We start from the raw sequence: 21,761 nt of genomic DNA, 5'->3' as shown, positions 1-21,761 counted from the left end.
ACGTCAGAGGCGGGCCCCTTGTCGGCCCCCGGACAGGAGAAGGTGACAAATTCATGACAGCGCTTATGGACCACAAAACAGCACACTGTGGAGGGAGAAGAAAGAGCGAATGTCACCTCAGGCTTCCTTGCAATGTCAAAAAAAAAGGCAACACAACAGCAACAAAAACAGATGAATCAATACATCAATTATGTGGCATTAGTCATTGCGCAATAGGCTACTCATATTTCAGCAGTTTCCGTTTGCCCCCTTTCTCGCCGTCGACGTCTATATTTAGTTTTTATTGCTTCGGTTTAGATGATTTCAAATTTAACCACAGCATGATGGTGGGACATCTCAAAAAATCACGCCACATAATATTAAAGCTGCCGCGGGAATCTTCACACATTGGCAGCTCCAAATGGCAGCGAGCTCCACACCTGGTGATTTGACTGTGTGATCCCGCTCGCTGCTTGATGTTGTGCTAAAAATCACCCGGTGTAGTGACGGACTGAAATAAATACCCTGAATACTCTCGGCCTAATTTAACACATGGTTGCTGATCCTCTTTATAGGGAAACTAAATGGAGAGAAAAAAATGCTAAATATCTTTGGATGGATGGCGGAAGCACTTACATAATAACACCTGTAAGATAGTCGGGTTTTTGGGGGGAAATTTTAGGACATTTTAAGCTCAGTTCATGACTGTCAAGAGAAGCAGCAGCTGTGCTCGAAAACAGGGAAATACATTGAAACTCTCTCACATTAGAAATCCTCTGAAGATAAATAGCTGGTCTAAGTGAAGTGCATGTTTATAAAACTGCTTATTTCTACAGCTGCTTCCATAAAGGCTATGATTTAAATCACTGGTCGGGAACATCTGAATCAGACATCAGACAGAAAAATGTGGGATAAAAAGACGGTTTAATAGCCAAGTTTTGTCTCAAATGTCTAAAAAAAGTCTAAAAACATCTTATTGCATTTTGAGCATCTTAAAGCTCAAGTAAACAGTGAAACACCAGGTAATAAGTGATGAACTCACACGCGGTCACGTATGGCTCTCAGATGTTTCACACAGGAAAAGAAAAACTTTGCATGACATCGCCACATGTGGGTTTAAGACATATTCAAATTTCATTTGTGAAATAGGATTTAAGATTTTTTACAGAAAACATGTTTTTTCAGAATTTTCGAATGCTTTTCATAAGGGGTTTCTGTTTCTATGAGATGACTTTTACAGGCTGAAAGACGGCAAAGACGCACAAGTATCTACACAGGAGTTGAGGAAGAGAGTCGGACTAATTCAGTCTGGAGTGTCTGATATGTCTTTGTCATACTGATTAATTGTTGGACTTTAAAATGTCAGAAAATTGTGAAAAATGTCCGTCACATTTTCCTAAAGCCCAAGTCGACGTATTCAACTTGCTTGTTTTGTTCAACCAACAGTCCAAAACCCAAATATATCCAGTTTACTATCATACAAGACGAAGAAAATCAGAAAATATTTATATTTGAGAAGCTGGGACGGGTAAATCTTTTGTATTTTAAGCTTAAACTATGACTCAAATGATTACTCGATTATCAAAATTGTTGCCAGTAAAAAGGTCTCGTTTTGTCCCGACCAACAGTTCACAGCTCAAAGATATTCAGATTACTGTCACAGAAGACTAAAAAAACAGAAAATATTCACATTTAAGAAGCTGGAATCAGAGAATTTTGGTATTTCTACTTAAAAAAACGATTATTTGATGATTAAAATAGTGATTAGCGATACATTTTCTGTCAATCAGTCAATCATTGCAGCTCTAATATGAATATGAATTAAGATCGTTTCTCAGAACGGCTTTAAGCTGCACACAAGAGTCAAACAGAAACACGTCCCTGAGTTTGTCTCACTGTGGGTCAGATGGAAATATAGTACAATCCATCCCTTTAAATTTTGATCAGTCGCTTCCCCACAGACAAAGACGTGAACATGACCAAACACCAGAACTCCATTTGGATAAATAGGGCAGATCAGTGAAGGACAATCTTCTCTGCTGCAGCTCGTCTTCGTATCAGCGCTGTATTTTTACACAGAGCTGATTTAAACTACTTCTACTTCACGATGACTCGCAGCGTCAACAAGAAATGGAATTAAGACATCAATACAGTTAACATTTCTAACAAACTGACAAACATGATTATGAAAATATCAGCACACATGTGGCAACTTTCATACTAAGAAGGAACAAAACACACACACGCACACACAAGTTGTCCTAGGTCACTTTTGGGGACATTGCTTAGACTTACATTCATTTTCTGGAGACTTTCCCCTAAACTTCAACCACTGACCTAAAAATCAGCTTTTTCCCCCAATTGGGGACACAGCTTCCGTCCCCTGGCTGGACAAACCGTCCCCAAATTACTGGTCTTTAGTCTGAAATTTGTCCCTGAAAGTAGCCTATGACAGACCCCCCCCCCCCCCCAAACACACACACACACACATACACACACACACACACACACACAGACACGGTGACATCACGCTCTGGTTTGATCTTAATTATTCACATTCTCGTTACATTTTCATGAGTAACCGTGGCGACTGGCGGCATTTTCCGAGGGTTTCTCCCAGTTAAGCAACAGAGCGCTGATGTTTACGTGTGTGAAAGGTCGTGAAGGTGAATCACAACAGCGGTAAAGTAAGATCACCATTTTAAACCAGGTTTTACTTTAGTGAATCAGACTTATTTTCTTATTAATTAATATTAATCTGATTTTCAGGAAATCCCATTTCATGAAGTCTGAGCTCAGTTACAATGGAAACGCATCCCTCCAGACTAACGTGGTTAGTTTTCAGACGAAATCACCCCCTACGTTCACCCATTCACTACTCCGTATATCATAAACACCCAAAGGTGAGCAGTAATTCATCAATCAATTCAATCATTTGTTCTCTCTTTTTATTCTCTCAATTATTTTCATTATCGATTAATCTGTTGATCATTTCCTCGATTAATTAATTAGTGGTTTGGTCTATAAAATGTCAGAAAATGGTGAAACATGTCGATCACTGTTTTCAAAGGCTAAAGGTGACGTCGTTTAATGTTTTTTTTTGTCAACAACCCAAAGATATTCAGTTCACTGTCATAAAGGACTAAAGAAATCAGAGAATATTCACGTTTAAGAAGCTGGAATGAGATAATTTGGACTTTTTTTTTTCTTAAAAAACTCACAATGATTGATCGATTATCAAAATGGTTGGCAATCAATTTTAATTATTGTCAACTAATCAATTAACCGACAAGTTGATTAATCGTCACAGCACTACTTTCTTTACATGTCGCTTCACAAGTTCATTAAAAGGGTCAGACAGCCAATCTGAATGTCTTTAAACAGCATTTCCACCATACGGAGGCTTTTATTCCACTCGTGTAAACCAAACATGTTCTCAGTTTTAAAGTTAGTGAATTTGTCGGTATCATATGAAACTAGACGACCTGAGGTTTCCACTGCAGATCTGCCAACCCTGGATGAATTTTTACGATGAGTACCACATCAGCGACCTGGACGCGTCAGATGCAAATCACAGCTGTCAGCACAATGAATTATTGTACATAATTTGAATACATACACATAACAGCACATCATTTGCATACATGCAGCAGTCGGACAGACAAAAAAAAAAGTGAGGGAAGCACTGATATGAAAATTCTTGATACCAATAAAAGATTGTTTACAGAAATATTTGCAGATATTGTTAGTTGGTCATTAATGCCTGTTTGTTCATTTGTCTTTCACACCCTGAACATAGTTGACTAAGGAACACAATTTCACTCAGGCTACACACTAAACTACCACTACTGCTGCGTTTATATAGTTTCTATTGTTTACACGTCTACAATAATCAAACTTTAAGCCAATTTGATTCTCGAAAATATGATTTTCAGCTGATTTGAAAAGATTAAACCAGCCTAAACAGATAGATAGATAAGACATAAATATTTCAGAGCTAATTAATTAACTGTTCTCGTTACAGGAAGGCTCTTTCTTAATGGTGACCTAATAACAATACAGACTGAATATGAACATGGCTGTTTAAACTGTAGAAGTCATCACATTCACATCCTTACATATTGGACTTAATTTGCAATGGTGGGTGTTTCCTTTCCTTGAAATTTTCCTGGAGTAGTTATAGACTACAGTGCCAACACACACACACACACTCACACGCACACACGCACGCGCACACACACACACACACACACACACACACACACGCACCTCCTGGTAACTTTCTAGGTAAAGTTATTTCTGCGGCACATAAACTCACTTTGTTTTTCCCATCCTGCCATGATCTGCTCTCCTCAGTACGGTTACGGGTTTGGCTGCGATAACGATTATGAAAAGTCACGTTTAACAATCTGCAACACACGGATAATATAACTTTATTAACGTTATTTTGCCAAATTAAATGCCTGGTGAACAAGCAAGCTGGCTTGCAAACGAGATAACTTTAGGCAAACGTTGTTAACGTTAAATATCTTCCCATGGTTGGCAGGTCTGCGTTAACTCAAGTTAATTCAATTCGCAATTTAACTCTCCACATTCACCGCAGTCTGTTCACCAGGATATTGTTCTTTTTTCATATTTGCCTGATTTATTGTGGACTTTGTTGAAATTCAACCGGCACTTGAACACAGAACACATTTATTGTTTTTAATTACCATTTAGATTAAAGGCATATAAGAAATTATAACCTTCTAAGCTGATATCTAATTTTAATGGCCTTGATGGTTTTGTTATTATTTCTGTTAGTGCATATAAGAAATACAGTCAAAGGCTTTGATGGTTTTATTGGAAATCTGTCGTTCACAGTAGAGAATCTGTGTTCAAAGTTAAAAAGATGCTATTAACAGTATTTGAATTTACTTCCTTGGTGTTGATTCTACATTAATTCCATTTTAATATTCATTATTACAAGCTTCAATATTAAGGAGAAAAATGCTATTAATCGCGTTTAATCACAGCAAATTGTGCGATTAATTAGTTAATTTTTTTAATCGATTGACAACCATAAAAATAAATGACCTGTCTGTGGTCCTTTTAGTTGTTTAAAGGTATATTTCATCTATTAAATGTTCATTTTCAGCACTTATGATACAAAGAAAGTTCTCACAGTTTGAGTGGGACTTAAACCCACAAAGTTTAAGTTTAAATCACAAGCGGAGCGACACGCAGAGCTGTCAGAGGAGCAAAGTACAACTACTTCTGTCAGAGTCCGGGCTCCCTGCTGACTGACACATGCTGCCCAAAGTTCACTTTGTTAACTGCAGCGTTTTACTCTACAGATCATATATTTAATGTGCGCCGCTCTACGGCCGTGATGTCTTTATGAAACAGATCAATCCTAGTTCAGTTTATTTCGCTCTTTTCACAACATGCCTGCTTCTCTTTACGACACACCCCTCTGGACCCGGATTCTGGTTTGAGCAGTTTTAACTCTGCTTGTGCAACCGAGGCCTCCAAAAACCAACAGATAGCACCAGACCCAACAGATTGTAAAACAGTGTGAATATGAAACTCTGTCCATCTGTGGCACTGAGTGCACAAAGCAAATGAATCCAAGAAACGGTGAAGAGAGTGAATGAAGAGAGGGAAACACGAAGAGAACGAGATAACAAGAGGAAAAGAAGTGAAGACAGATATAGAGAGAGATAGACTGTGTGTGTGTTTATGTGTTTGTGTGTGTGTGTGTGTGTGTGTGTGTGGGCAGGAAGGGATGGGGGCACAGCTGGGTTTGAGGCGATGTGAGGGGGTGGAGGATTCATTTGTGTTTGCAGTGTGTCAGAAAGACAGAAGCGGAGAACTGGAGCAACAGAAAACACAGTAAAAAAAAAATAAAAATGCTGTCACACTTTAGCTTTTTTTTGCTTGTAAATCTGCTCTGTCACTTACACAAACACACACACACCTGTGCACATACACACACATATACACACACACATACACACACACTACTGAAAGACAGGCCTAGTGACCTGCTGAGGAGGTCTTCGCTCTGTTGCCTAGCAACCAGGCTGAGCCCGACAGTCGAGTCTACAAACGCTGCCCCTTTTTGTCTTGACTGACGGCGTTAGCGGCAAATCAGAAGCGATCCAAAAAAACATTCCTGCGATGATCTGCCAGGACGACAGCGGGCCGACACTTTCGCATCAACACAAGCTCCAGGAAGTTCCTCCATCTTGGATGGAATAATTTTCAATCCAAGATGGATTAATTTTAATTTTTAAAAAGATTTAATTAATGTTCTTTTGTGCCCTCATAATTTTTATACTTTGCACAAATAATAGTGTGTGTGTGTGTTTGTGTGTGTGTATGTGTGTGTGTGTGTGTGTGTGTAGAGCGCAGATCTTTTGGCATGCTGCATCTAAACGGGGAGACAAGCAGCAGCAGTAAATAAATAAAAAGATCAATGTTCATTATGAAAATGAGTCAGTCGGGTCTTTGAACATTGTAAAATGGTTCAGGACATCCAAAGGTTAACGACACCTGGTTTAGTCTATAAAATGTCAGATAGTGAAAAATGTCTGTTATAATTTCACACGTCCCAATTTGACGTCTTCAAATGTCTTGTTTTGTCCGACCAACGGTCTTTATTTATTTATTCATTGTACTTCTTTGAAAGAAAAAAAAACAAAGATATGCAATTCACCCTTATTGTGTTTGTTTCATTTCGTTTGTTTTCTTTTTTCCAAGCTGTGATGTCTGAGTGTTTGTATTAAGTTTGCTAATAAAGTTAATAAAAATTACGTATGTACATGTTCATACTGTACATAGCAAACTAATCCAGGCTAACACGATGTTAACCAGCTAAAACTTTTAGTTGTTTTTCAGCAGCCTGGGCTGTTCAGAAGCAGCTGGATGATTTATTGATTCGTCCTGAATAAAAATATCTTACATAACAGCGAACTCTTATTTTGAAATGAAGGCACATTAGCAGAGTGTTAAAACCACGAGGAGCACTCGTGTGATTGGCTGAGTGCTGATGATACGACTGCGGTTAAGGCTGATTTATAAGTATCATCTCCATGGTAACCAGATGCTATTCTCCAGCCAGCTTGTTTAGTTATATCATCCCAAACGGATCTAATTAAACAAGGACGTTACAAGTTATCTAAAGTTACAGACCAAAATATCAATAAGGAAGTTCAATGAAAACGACAATCTCCATGGCGACTATATTAACAATAACCAATCACATTGCGCGACAAAATATGTCAGTGTCCACGACATGAAAGGAAAGTGTTGAGCAACACTTTTTTCTGTCAAAAATACATCATTTCTGCCAAGCGACCTGCCATAAATCAGCCGTTACAGCTGCACAGTAGTTAAATTAATTGTTTGACATTTTAGGAAATACGCTCATTTGCTTTCTTGCCAGAGTTAGATGAAAAGATTGAGACCACACTCATGTCTCTACAGTAAATATGATGCTACAGCCAGCAGCAGGCAGTTAGCTTAGCTTAGCATAAAGACTGGAAACAGGGGGAAGCAGTTAGCCTGGTTCTGTCCTCATACCAGCATCTCCGTATCCTGGAGGTTTCTTGACAGGACCAGTAACGTCTTTCCTGGTAACTTAACTGCAACAACAAGACTCAAGGAAGTAACTGGTCCTGCCTGTTGGTTTACAAGGAATACTTCCAGCACACAACTCCCTGTAACAAAACATTTATGTTTTTGTATGAATTAAATAACATGTTAATCGGTAGTTAGACCTTTGGACAGAGCCAGACTAGCTGTGTCAAAGTGCTTCCCGTCATTATGCTAAACTAAGCTGTAACCCAATGACCCCAACTACACATTTAGCCTTTAGAAATGAGTGTTATCAATCTTCTTATCTAACGCTCTGCAAGAAAGCACATACCTATAAGCGTACTTCCTGAAATGTTAATCTATTCCTTTCTGAACTGAAATCACACGAGTCATGCCTGACAAGCAGGCACTGTCACCTTTATACAGATAAGCGCTGACAACCCGAGGTTTGAAATACAAATGAAATCACAGGACACGTCATTTCTAGAGCAGATTTGTTTCCTGCTGCAGGAAAAAAAACATGTTTTTCCATTTCAGTAGGACTTTAAAGATGAGAGGCCTTCTACATTTTACCTGATATAGTGTAAAGTAAACACTGGCTGACTGTACGCTACATAACACCTACAGTGTTTATGGAGCGACCTGAGTCAGTTGCATTCACACTGGGGATTATTGGCAAGTAAATCACTGATACTGATTAATCAATGTAAAGTAAATAGCTGTCAATTTATATTAGAGGAGCTGAAGCGTTTTGTCAATTAGGTAATTAAGTAATTGACTGAAATGAACTGTTCATTCCCTTAAGTCATTTTCAGGTAAAAAACACCAAATATTAACTGGTTTAAACTACTTAAATATAAACGTTTACTGTCTTTTCTGTCTTTATAAATTGAATAAAATGTGTACTATTTATGAACTGTACATTAGGCAAAATATAGAATATTAGGAGATTATTAGGGCTATTACTAGATGATGGGCACCTTCAATTTTTAGAGTTTGAAAAATCTATATATTCATCAATATTGCCAATAATTGTTAGTTTCTCTATTTCTATCGCCATATCCATAATGCAGTGTGTTTTTACAACACATTAATGTGTTTCTAATCATACTAATCCACAAACGCTGGTTCATATCTAAAATTAAATTGTTCCATTTGTTCATTTCATCCTCATCTTCCACACCGGTTAACATCCTGTGACGCACGCTGACGTCTGACATTTTCAGAGTACTGACACTTGAAAAATGTGTGGACTGAGTTCACCGTGAAGCAGCTTACTGACTAGCAGGCAGAGCGCTGTGTGGCCAGGGAAAAAAAAAAAAGGAGGATGTGTGTTTGTTTTCTAAGCCACAACCACGATGTCACAAACGTATCTTGTAATCAATATCTTACACTGGCTTGTCTGTCATCCAATCAATAATTAAGATACTATTTCAACTGCTGATCAGTCAGTGATCAGGATTAAAATTCAACCACTGCCTTAATGCAATCAATAACAATGACAGGGAGGAGGGTACGACATGAAGCAAAAACCAGTATCAAACCAGGTGCAGTTATATGATATGCAGCTTAACAACGAGCCCACCAGGAAGCCCTAAAAATATATTTTAAAATATTTTTCTTACTAAAAAAAGGCCAACAAAGCTGAAACTAATGACAATAACTCGGTGCAGCTCTGTGTTTCTTTTTAGCGACTGAGATTGTAACTGTTGTATTAGAGGCACAGAGGAAAGGATGCTCAACATCTGCACTTTCTTATTTCTGTTGTCAGTACTCTCAAAAACCAAATTATATATCTGTCGACAGTCAGTAAAAACCAGTGGGCCGTATAGTGGCTGTATCAGTGAAAATCACAGGCTTCCTCAGAGAAACAAAAAAACAAAATGTTTCGCTCCAGTCAACTTTTGGGCGAAACTGTAAAAGCAAACGTCAAACCTGCAACTGCACAATAAGAAAACCAGTGAGGACACTGACTGTTTTGAGGTCATTAGAAATTGTTCAAGCTAATAGCGATGAGCAGGTGATATGGATTAAATCCTCTATCATGGTACCGAACAGTATCCTCAATACCTTTAAAGGTATCAACTGAAATAACCCAGTAGCAAGTAGTAAACTTGGTAAACTTCTCCAAACGATACCTGCATTCGATCCTTTTTGTACTCAGATCTAGAAAAAAAAGACTGTTTTTATGGTTTTGTTCGCAGCCAATCACCAGAAGCGTTCTTTGATTTAATGCGATGTGATTGGTCCACTACTGCAGCAGCTACAACCTATACAGTCTGTGGTGATAATACTTCATCGTACAGTTTTGTACGGTTATTACAGTTAAATATTTCAATAAACTAAACACTTGTAAAATGTATTTGTGTAAAAATCTTTTGGATGGGGAGGAGTGGTGGCATTTTACGCAACTGAATGCTTCCATTCGCATGATGGGTATCGAATGAAGTACTTTATTGGTATCAGTATCACTTTAAGGGTACTGGTATTGTAATTCTTTAAACGCTACCCAGCCCTTGAACCAAATATGTGATTTAATATAATAATACTGATGTATGTTGTGATATAACAACATTTCTGAAAAATCAGTTGAGTAATAGATAGAGAATATAGAGAAAAAAAGACAAATGTATGTTTTTGACTAATCCAGTGAAGAAATTACTGACAACTCAAAGTACATCGTCACAGTCTGACTCAGTGACTTGTAACATGGCGAGACTTGTAACAGCTATGGCCTCATACACTTAGAAATGTTAAAGGTACGGCTACCACTGTATTAATGGTTCAGCAAAATCTCTGACTGCAGACAAATTCTTATCACAGTGTCAAATCAACCTACGAGTGGCTGCTTTTTAGAAATCTGTCCGGTCTGTTTGTGTTTTCAGGAATCTTCACATAATCTTTACTTTTTTTCTTACTTGTACTTCTGTCTGAAAAAATCTAAAGTAGCCTGCATGTTGTTTTATGTTCTGGGCTGCTGTCTTTCAAAAATATAAGACAACTTTTAAAACCTGCTTCATTTAGTCCAGTTGAATCAGACTCTGGTTTATTTGACCCCTTGGTGCGATTTGTGGTGGGAACGGGATCTGACCTCCATCCAACCCAACTACAAGGCGTACTCCAAAAGTTCAAGCTAAGCTTTTGATCCATTTTGGTTAAATTGCTTTTTTTTCCTGTGTCAAAAGAGACCAAATTTACCAACTCATCCACTGATTCAGACCACAGCGAACCGACTGTAGGTTTGAAAACGCTGTTAGTGATTTCTGCCCTGATGTGAAGACAACATTTTGAAGCAACAGGCGTCATTCAAGGAAGACATTTTGACATATCACAGTAGTAAAAACACAGGTGTAAATAATGAAATTAATGATGGTTGAACTCCATTTAGCTGCTTCAGTTACAGGATGCTTAACTAGAACAGAAACCTCATTAATGTTAGTGGTAACACCTGTGGTTTTCTTACTATCAGCCAAAATGTCCGCTGTTTTAAAAAGGCTTTAATGCATGTAGAAACGTAACCAGTTCAGCATCAGTTTTACTCTAAAGACAATATTTCTATAAATGTTGGTTGCATTTAAAAAGTGACTTGTCTTCAATGTGGTAAAAACTAGTTTATACTTTTCAAAATCAGCAACTCTTGTGAAAGTTTAACTGACCTTAAATGGCCTCAAAGAGCCTTTATAAACAGCCAGTCCAAACTCTGATGAGATATGTGGATCTGTTTTTAGCAGGAAATTACATGAGGTCGACTTCCTCTTTTTACTGTCAGTGTACACAGGTGTGCACACACAAACAAATGCACAGCAATAAAAGAACAAAAAAAGGTGAAGGCAGGACAGAAAGAAGATACATCTTTACCTGCAGAACAGGTATTCAAACACACCCACAATGCACAGAAGATACTATTGTCACACCAACACACACACACACACACACACACACACAAAATAGTGTCTGAAACACACACTTCCCCTACACGTCAGAACAAGTCTGCACCAGATGTTTGACATTCCTCCAGACCAAGAAGAGAATTTCAATGATTTGTGCTCCACCCCCGTTCAGTTTCTACGGCATCTACTCCCTTCTTGTTGCTCCATTTTCTTACTTCTGTTCATGCTGTTTTCACCACCTCTTGTTGACTAATCTCCCGCTTTTAAGATAACAAAGATATTAAGGTGTGTACATGTCAAATTAAAATGTTTTCTTCTGGTCAAAAGACATCCGGGTTAAAACTGGTCTACATTTGGTTATATAGTGACTTTTTAGACTTCTAGGTTGCATTTAACTTTTAATTCAACTACATTTAAATTAGTATATTTGAAATGTGAAGCAGGTCTTTATTATATACGGAAATATAATCACTGAAATACTGTGAAAACAACAGATATATACAGTATGTCACCTGGACATCTAGAAAACTGCTCACTTTTCAACAAATTTAGCCCAGTTTTATCCCAAACACACTCAAACAATCCCAACCATCTGTCTACCTAACTTGAGAGACAGGTCAAATTAAAGAAAAAGAAGAATTACTATGTGTAGGTGTATACGTGTCAAAAATGAACACACTTCATCTTTAACACTCATGTGCACAAATTTGGTGATTTGCAGGTCTAAAAAGGTGTTTAAACGGCATTGAAATTTCAGTACTTTCATGTGATCATCAATATAGAAATACAGTCGTTTAAAAGCTGTTGAAGCAAGTCACTGGGTTCCTTTTTTTTTAATTTCTGCGTCATGCCAAATACTTGGTCCATCCCACATGACGTTACAGGACACTGCTGTTTGTCAAACATGAAAACAATACAGCGAGCCTTCTCCCGGTGACACATATACAAAGCCAAGAGACAAGCATCAATCATCACATTACATACACAGACACGTAGTGTTTATGTGCACATTTCAAATAAAGTGTACATCAAATAGCAGAAGGCAGAAAGGCAATGCTTACACTAGTTTTTGATCTATCTGGTGTCATCTCCGAGGTTTTATCCAAGAAACTGAAAGACTTAGATGTTTCATATGTGAACTTCTGTATTTATTTGACTTGTACGGTTCCCAATAAAAAAGGACAAAACAAAAAACTAGTCTTCATCGTTGAGATGGTTACATTTCTTCTCCCAGGTTGACACAGAGTCCAGTTTCAACATAAAGTGTATTATGTGTAACTTAGACATCTAAAAACTCACATTTGAACCAAATCCAGACAACTTTTAACCTACAGTAGATGCTTTGACACCTTTTGACCTGCAAATCACCAAAAGCAACTTTTACTGAGAGCCTGAGGGGAAGATTTGTTTGAATATTTCTTTTTGATTTTTTCGATATGATTTGATATGAGCACTGCACATCAAAAGCAACCTTATAACCAGTTCAAACAATCCTTATCTTTTCTTGTGTGCTGATCTAAAAACTATACATCACATCTCAAATGAGCCAGACTAACAAGCTGCTCTTAACTGTTTTATATCTGTCATAACCCAGAAAGCCTTGATCTGGACGTCTGCACGTCAATTTGTCTTGAATGTTTAAACAGCTATTAAGCATCTATATTAATTACATGTTGAAAGACTGTAATTTAAATCCTGTTGAGACAACTGAAATATGTAACTTAGACGTCCAAAACAGTTCACTTTTCTTCTAAATTTAACCCAGTTTTAACCTTTGGCGCCTTGCTCCACTGATCTACAGCATCACAAACAACCTTTTGACCTGTTCACACAATCCTCACAAATTCCTGTTTACTAATCTCTCAAATTAAGATAAAAAAATAGTCCAATAACTGTTCAGATCCACACATGAACATTACTCACAAGCTGCTCTTCATCATTTCCTAACTGTCGTGACCCCGTGAGTTCATTTGCTGATTTTAAGCTTAATTTAGTTGTTTTACCTTCTTATATACTGTCTCTCTCGGGAAAGCTCAAGCAGCTCATAGCTTTAAATGTGCTATATTAGTAGTAGTAGTAGTATAAAAGATATCTGGATGAAAATATGGTCCTCACGACATGTGGAAATATATTTAAATTCATGTAAATTTCTTTAATGCAGATGTCTAAAAAGTAAATTAACTTTTAACTAAGTTAATCCTAATTAATTGGGATAAAACGTAACCAAACTTTGCCTGATTAATGCTCTAATTTAGCTCCATGACAACGGAGCAAACTCCATGCGTGAGAAGTGGTTGAAAGCTCAGCAATAATCCAGTAAGTGGACTTTGAGTTACAATCATCCTGTAACCGACATCTTTCAGCCTCTAAATCAATGTTTTCTTTCTGGGAAATTTGTTCGATTGATGGATTCTCATTATATCTTCAGTGTGAATATTGATCAGTGATTAATAACGTCGCAAAGCAATCTTTTGACCCGTTTGTTGTGTAACAGCTCGTCTATAAATTTAACAGTTATCAGTTTCCAGTTAACTGCTGCTAAAACTCACCACGAAACCTGAGCTGCTGACGACGGCTCCACCTGTGCAAGGCTCTGATTGGTCTGCTCTCTCTAAACTGTGTGTGTGTGTGTGTTATCAGCTCAGGATAATTTCTCACACACACACTAGAACACTGTTGTCCAGGAGGCCGTGCTCACTCCCACACACACACACACACACACACACACACACAAAGTATTTCTCTACTCCTTGATGCATTTCCTGTATCACCACCAATAACGCTGACGAGCCCGTAGCCTCAGGAGGTGAAGGGACTTTACAATTACACAACTTAACAAAAAAAAAAAAAAAAAAAACTCTTCCCAGTCAATGAAATCTGAAGCAAGCGCACACAGATGGGGAAATTCTGGCCATTTTCTTCCATGGGTGGTCACATGACCGGGGCCACATGAGCTGAGGTGGGTGTCTGAGATGGATGGGTGAAGAGGAGGAAGTGATACCGCAAGCAAGAACCACAACAACATTCACTTGCATTTCATGTAGCCTGCATGTGATTGAGGGGTGTCACTATGTTGTTTCAGCAAAAAAAAAAAAAAAAAAAGGGGGGCCATTTATGAAACTGTTCGATGCAGATGCCTGCGTCTAGACACCCACCTACCAGCCGTCCACCCACGTATGCACATCGCCACCCGCCCACACACCAAACCCACCATTTTACAACTCCAAATCAGATGTCAGGCTTGATGTGCTGAGAAAGAGAGATAGAAAAAAAACAAAAGCACCAAGAAAACTGACTTCCTGGTCTGTCTTTCCTTGGCCAAAACCAGACATCTCAACTTTCACCAGTCCACAGACTCTTCTTCTCTTACATCCTCACGCTGTCTCTCCTCCTGAGCCTCCCCGGAGTATTCTCACTCTCGTTTATCACTGTTGGCAAAGCACCTGTCCTGCTTTTTTGAGTTTGACACCTGCCTGCCAACACCAACAAGCCCGTCAACGAAAAGAGCCAACAGGTCATTCTGACAGTGAGCAGACCTGCGGGCCCTGAAGACAACAAACACACACACACACACACACACACACATAAGACTCCCACAGACAGTGAACATCCGTCCACACACCCACAACCATATGCAGCAGAGGGATTTGTGAATGAGCTCTTACCTTGGCACTGGAATCCCTGTTTCCCAAAGCCCCTGTGGACAGAAGACAGGGATGTGAAATTTAAAGGGGGGGATTCACATGAGATAAATGACGCATGCACACACACAGATCAACACACACAGCTGCAGCAGCAGCAGCAGCAACAGTGGGGCCCTGTGTGTCTGCAACTGCATTCCTCCACCAGACCTCCAGTTTCAGGGATGGGTGTCGGGTCGATGCGGTAAACGCGGAGCAAGCTCTGCGGCTACCGACAACTCATCCCCCCCCACTCCCCAACCTTCCTCCACGAAAGGCCCGCGCGGTGCTGTCGCATTGTGGGGGGAAACTGGGGGAATGTCGCATCGCAGTGTGTTTTTTTTTGACAATGACAATGAATGAAACACTGCGGTGTGGAAGGAGGCCGAGCAGCAAGTGAAGCACCTGTGTCCTTTGGTTACCCCCCCACTACCACCAACACCACCTCCTCCTCCTCCTCCCCCCCGACTCACACTCACTCACCAGATGAAGTCCGTGCAGTGGCTGCAGAAGGTGGGCTGCTTGAAGAAGCGCGCGATGAACTTGTGGTTCTTCACCTCGTGCACGTTCTTCTGGCGGAGGGCTCCCTGTCGGGCGAAACCGCGCGCGCTCTCCGGTACGTCTCCGTCGCTGTTGGGGTCAGCCATCTTAACGAGGAAGCAGCGGCGGCGGCGGTCCGAGAGGAACGAGGGGGGTGAGGAGAGCGAAGAGAGAGCGAGAAAGAGAGAGAGAGAGAGAGAGACGACGAGAGGCAGCGGGGGAGAACGAGTCGCTGTGCAGGTGCCTCCTCCTCCTCCTCTCCGCCCCGCTGACCGCCTCGGTGTCGCTCGTGCTGCCGGTGTTTTGTCGGTCTGCGTCCAGCTCGCGCTGAAGCTGCTGCTGCTGCTTCTTCCGGCGGGTCCCCGTGCCGCGCGCCTGCTTCCCTGTTCTCACCGATGTGTTGCTGCTTACAACTGTCTCTCTCTCTCTCTCTCTCTCTCTCTCTGCTTGTCTCTCTCTCTATTTGTTTCTCTATTTGTCTGTTTGTTTCTTTATATATTTCTCTCTCTCTCTATTCGTTTTTCTATTTGTTCCTGTGTTTGTCTCTCTATTTGTCTCTCTGTCTCTATTTGTCTCTATTTGTCTCTCTGTCTCTATTTGTCTCTATTTGTCTCTCTGTCTCTGTCGCTCTATTTGTCTCTCTGTCTCTATTTGTCTCGCTGTCTCTACTTGTCTCTCTGTCTCTCTCTGTCTTTGTTTCCCTGTCTCTCTCTCTGCGTGTGTGTCTCTCTTTCTGCGTGTGTGTCTCTCTCTCTGCATGTGTGTCTCTCTGTCTGCGTGTGTGTCTCTCTTTCTGCGTGTGTGTCTCTCTCTCTGCATGTGTGTCTTTCTGTCTATCTGTCTCTGTGTTTCTGTCTCTCTCTGTGTGTGTGTGTCTCTCTGCATGTGTGTCTCTCTCTGCACTATCTGTCTCTGTGTTTCTGTCTCTCTCTCTGCATGTGTGTCTCTCTGTCTCTCTCTCTGCGTGTGTCTTTCTGTCTCTCTGTCTCTGTGTTTCTGTCTCTCTCTCTGCGTGTGTGTCTCTCTTTCTGCGTGTGTGTCTCTCTTTCTGCGTGTGTGTCTCTCTCTCTGCGTGTGTGTCTCTCTGTCTGCGTGTGTGTCTCTCTTTCTGCGTGTGTGTCTCTCTGTCTGCGTGTGTGTCTCTCTGTCTGCGTGTGTGTCTCTCTCTCTGCATGTGTGTCTTTCTGTCTATCTGTCTCTGTGTTTCTGTCTCTCTCTGTGTGTGTGTGTCTCTCTGCATGTGTGTCTCTCTCTGCACTATCTGTCTCTGTGTTTCTGTCTCTCTCTCTGCGTGTGTGTCTCTCTGTCTCTCTCTCTGCGTGTGTCTTTCTGTCTCTCTGTCTCTGTGTTTCTGTCTCTCTCTCTGCGTGTGTGTCTCTCTGTCTGTGTGTGTGTCATTCTGTGTCTCTCTCTGCGTGTGTGTCTCTCTCTCTGTGTCTCAGTCCAGTTCAGTTCAGTGAGGCTTTATTGGCACAACCGTATTGAAGTACAATATCACCAAAGCACATTGTACAAAGTAGTACAAGCAGGGAGAAGTACAGGTTTTAACATACAAACAGTAAAACAATATTTTGTAATGTGAATTACATTAATTTTGCTTGAAATTTTCTCTCTGTCTCTAATTCAAAGAAGCTTTATTGGCATGGGAAACAGATGTTTACGTTGACAAAGCAAGTGTGAAATAAAAACAACCAAAAAAAATGTACATAAACAGAAGAATTGTGATTTTGCTGCTAGAAACACACAGTATGTATACAGATAAGTAAAAACTTAAACTCAAACTTAAAATAGAAAAATGTTGACTTGCAGTTACAAAAATATAAATACAAATAATAACTATATAAACACTGCACCTCTTTTTAAATGAATGTATTTAAAGATATTTGTTCAGTATGTATATGTACAAAGATCAGCACAGTGCAAATGGTCGGTGCAGGTGGTTGTTTTCTATTCTCTGGTCACAACAGCTCACAAATCTTGCCGCTGTGTTTGCACATTTCTGTTTTACACCCAGCAGTTTTTGGGTAGTTGTAGTCTGTGGGTAGTATATGTCTCTTGGTACAGTTGGCAGGTGCTTGAAAAGTGCAGCTCGGTTTCCACCTCCTGCTGTGTGCAGTGGGAGCACAGGCTGTCTTCTCTGGGGAGCCAGGTCTGCCTCTCTCCACAGCAAGGCTGCATTCACTGAGTCTGTACATGCTGAAGGATTTCCTTAGTTTTGGATCAGTCACAGTGGTTAAGTGATCCGCCACTGAGTATTCTTTGTTTAGGGCTAAATAGCATTCCAGTTTGCTCTGATTTTTAATCAGAATAGTTTTATTTTTGTTTTGTTTGTGTCTGTGAACAGAGTCCCAGAACCAGCTGGCTGAGGGGGCTTCTCTCTAGGGTCTCCCTTTAGGTTAGGGCTTTGTTATGGGGTGTGTCTGGATCTCTTTCTTTTAGGTGATTATAAATTTTAAATGCTCTATTTTGATTTTTTATAATTAGTGGGTATCGTTCTAAATCTGCTCTGCATGCATCATTTGGACTTTTCCATTGGATGCTGAGAGTGGATTTACAGAATTCTGCATGCAGAGTCTCAGCTTGGTGTTTGTCCCATTTTGTAAAATCTAGGTTGGCGACTGGACCCCAGACCTCACAACCATAAAGGGAAATAGGTTCAATCACGAAGTCCAAGAGAGCCTCTATCTCTCTCTGTCTCCCTGTGAGCTAGTCGTTGGTCACCCTGTTAAAGCTACCACTCATTTCTACATGTGTGTGCATGCAGTGTGTTAAACCTGTGAAGTAATCCTCCACTGTCAATACGACACAAGTTAAACCACTAGTACTGCTTACTTTTAGTAGACTAGAGTATAAAAGACACCCTCTCTCACTTATGCAAGGCTGGATTACCATCTAAAAGTGAACAACTGCTCCGGGGCTGCCACAGGTTTACCCAAATGGTTTTGGTAACTTGACTGACTGTTGTTTTAAGACAGACTTAAAAAAAATTGTGAACCCCTCCTTTAATTATAAATTTTATAGTGAAATTATGATATCAGCAAAGGAGGGAACTGCATTATCAGCTAATTTTGTGGCCATGTCTTGTGCTCAATTTATGCACAAACACAAATTAAGTTTTATTCCAGCAGTTCACTAAAATTAACCTAAAGTTCGACATTTTGGGAAATACACTTATTCGCTTTCTTGCTGCAAAATATAAGAGAAAATTAATACCAATCTTGATACAGGAGTGGTATCAATCGTCTCATCTAACTCTCAACAAGAAAGACTATTTGTTTTGACTGTATGTGTTTTCCAAAATGTCAAAGTATTTCTTCAATGACAGGGTACAAACACATTTCACAGAGTCAGGTAGGTGGGGCATCAGTAGGGGCCCATATAGCAGGTTAATCTACACACACAAGGCTGGATTATCAACTGGGCAAAATTGTGACAAACCCCCAGAGGAGCCAAAGTCTCAAATTCACTGCATGTCAATCAGTTTTGGTAACTTTATTAATCGTATTTATGTCAGGGAATTTGCACCACAGGTCCTGCATTATTAGCTACATAATGTTGTTGCCCTCTCATAGAGTAGAGCCTCCCAATATGGGGATTGGGACCCCTGAAGTGGTCACAAGATAAATCCGAAGGGGTTGTGAGATAATTAAAAACAATAAAAAATGTTTTTCTTTCTTTGTCTTGTGAAAAACTGGACACTTTTACCATTCAGGCCTATAACATCATTAAAATAAAACAACATAAAACATCACTGCTTGGTTGAAATGCTCATAACTCATACTTATATAAAATGCAACGTGTGACAAGATATCTTCAGTAGACATTTCACACAAACCAAAAGAGTGCTTAATATGTGTAAACTTTGGGAGTATGCACCAGTAGCACAATATCAACTGACATGATCAAGGTTTTAAAGTGAACCTTGCTTTATGTTCTGATCTTTGGGTTGTTTTGAAAAGCGTCCTTGAATCAAATGTTGTAAGACCTGCTGTTATGGTGCTTAACATTACATGTTCCTATGTTAATTTATGTTTAATCAAAATAGCACACAGCAAACCAGATAACATGTAATATTTCAGGATATAAAAACTTGTACAGAAAAAGTAGAATGAAGTGTTGTTGTGTAAGTTTCTTGTTTAAGAACTTGGACCTTATGCTACACATGGTGTATCATCAAAAATAAAATTGACTAAATTACCACAAACATATTGACAGTCAACTTGAGGTCAGGTACATTATTCCAGCACCCAAGCACTGGTCAGACCAACAAATGTCTGCCCAGGCGCCACCTAGCTGTGTGATTCAGCCATGATGCCTAAACGCACCAGGCTCTCCCTGAGTGTCAGAGGGTTGTATCCACTTTGGTTAACTGTGAATTTGTTTAGAAATTTGCAGCACTAAAATAAATCATTAACTAAAACAAGCCATGTATTACTTTCTTGTGTTCAGTTCAGTTCAGATCTTTATTGTCCCACAAGAGGAAATTAATTTTGCAGAAAGGCGACATAAAAACACAAAAACCATGAAAACATAAACACAATAAAACCACACCGAGACAATAAAAGGTGACTGTACGATACACACAATTCAGACAATAAGGACGTATGTAAAAAGCAAGGAAAACAGCAGCAAGAAGAATAAAGATAAGAAAAATAAAGTGCTAGTGGAAACCTGTATCTCTGACCAGAGGACATGATGTCAAATTCCCTACAGAGGGGATGATCTGGATTTGATAAGATGGATTTAGCTTTCTGTGTGATTTGTGTGTGTGAGACTTGAAAAGACTATTGAGGGATTTGAATGTGAAAGTGGTTCCACTTCTGTCATTTGACAGTGGAGGGATGTCCCTTATGTTTATTGTGGCTTTAATCTGCCTGGAACAGTCATGTTATGTGTAGGAGGTTATGTGTGAATGACAGAAACCACTGCCACATTTCAATAATTGAACCTGCAATGTTACAGCTTTTAAGTGAGAACGGGGTTTTAAAAGGTGTTTTTTTTTCTTTCACAGGAACCTGCCCACAGCTCTAAGCAATCATACCAGCAATAATACACTTCAGCTTCAGTATAAAACCAATATAAAAACAAATTATTACAATATAAAACCATTGGTATTACATAGATTTGTTTGATCAAAGACTTGAGATGATGGTGTAAGAATATGTAGAGTTGGTGCAACAAACAACCTTTACACCTATAATCAGTGCCGTGATTTTAAAAGGGGAACTCACTGACGGAGGCTACGTCTCTGCCTGCGTCTTCCCACAGGAAGTATAAATCTTACAATAATAATATAAATCTACTTGAATTTCTGACCTTTTTTAGAGATTAAAACATAAACAGTTAAACAAAACATGCAGTGAAGGCATTTTAGAAACACTGATCAGTTCTTAAGTCGTTTTAAGGTGCTGAGCGTGAATCACAATGTCCCTGATTCAAGTCTGGCTGGAGACCTTTGTGAAAGTCGTTCTCTATCTGTCATCTTTCTACTGCGAACTCGCTACTTAAGTGGCCAAAAAATACTTTTAAAACACCATTATTACATAATGATTGTATACACATTGAAAAACATTAAAGTCCCCCTCCACTCAGAAATGTGTTTCTCTTCTTGTCCCTTAAAGCTGGAGTGCAGGACTTTTGTCTAACCTCTTCTGGCAGAGAGAATAATTACAAAAACACTGTTGACACGTCATAAGCTCTGCAGTAGCCTACTCCATCACTACTGTTGTGGCTGCAAAACAGTGGATTAATTGTTTTGAGTGTCACACAACCCCTGCGAAATGAAAAACATTTGGAAAGTCTAGAAGAGCTGCATTATTAAATTATTTTATCCCCATTCAAGTTAGCAGAGAGCTAACCGGAAGTTAGCCGCTCGGCCAGCAGAAGCCACTGCACAAGCTCTGCCTGTAGAGCATGCTCAGCACGCATTCATCTGGCTAGCGTGGGAATATCAAACTCAACACCAGATTAAAAAATGTGGTTTACTGGGAAATACAGAGAGATTTATCTGGCAGTGATGGTCTTAATCAGCATTGTGTAACGGACGTTCATTTATATGTAAAAGCTCCTCGCTGCAGGTTTACGTTGGAGG

The 21,761-nt window shown here is 39.6% G+C and overlaps 1 protein-coding gene across 3 annotated transcripts in view; it reads right to left on the bottom strand.

The window, feature by feature from the left end:
- Positions 1–16,051, bottom strand: part of LOC121908964 (protein kinase C beta type-like) — a 40,237-nt gene extending 24,186 nt beyond the window's left edge. The window contains exons 1-3 of one of the 3 annotated variants that reach the window (XM_042429313.1): positions 15,614–16,051; positions 15,116–15,147; positions 3–85 (exon numbers count right to left, since the gene is read on the bottom strand). In XM_042429313.1, coding sequence (XP_042285247.1) covers positions 3–85; positions 15,116–15,147; positions 15,614–15,777 — 279 coding nt within the window. In that variant the 5' untranslated portion in view covers positions 15,778–16,051. The remainder of the gene's footprint in view (positions 1–2; positions 86–15,115; positions 15,148–15,613) is intronic. The other 2 variants (XM_042429298.1, XM_042429306.1) reach the window with 2 other exon arrangements.
- Positions 16,052–21,761: the final 5,710 nt, after the last annotated feature.

The sequence above is a fragment of the Thunnus maccoyii genome, chromosome 2 (assembly GCF_910596095.1).
Source record: "Thunnus maccoyii chromosome 2, fThuMac1.1, whole genome shotgun sequence".
In the NCBI taxonomy this organism is placed as follows: Eukaryota; Metazoa; Chordata; class Actinopteri; order Scombriformes; family Scombridae; genus Thunnus; species Thunnus maccoyii.
The sequence above is the reverse complement of the archived record's forward strand: the minus strand, read 5'-3'. Positions and strand labels throughout refer to the sequence as shown.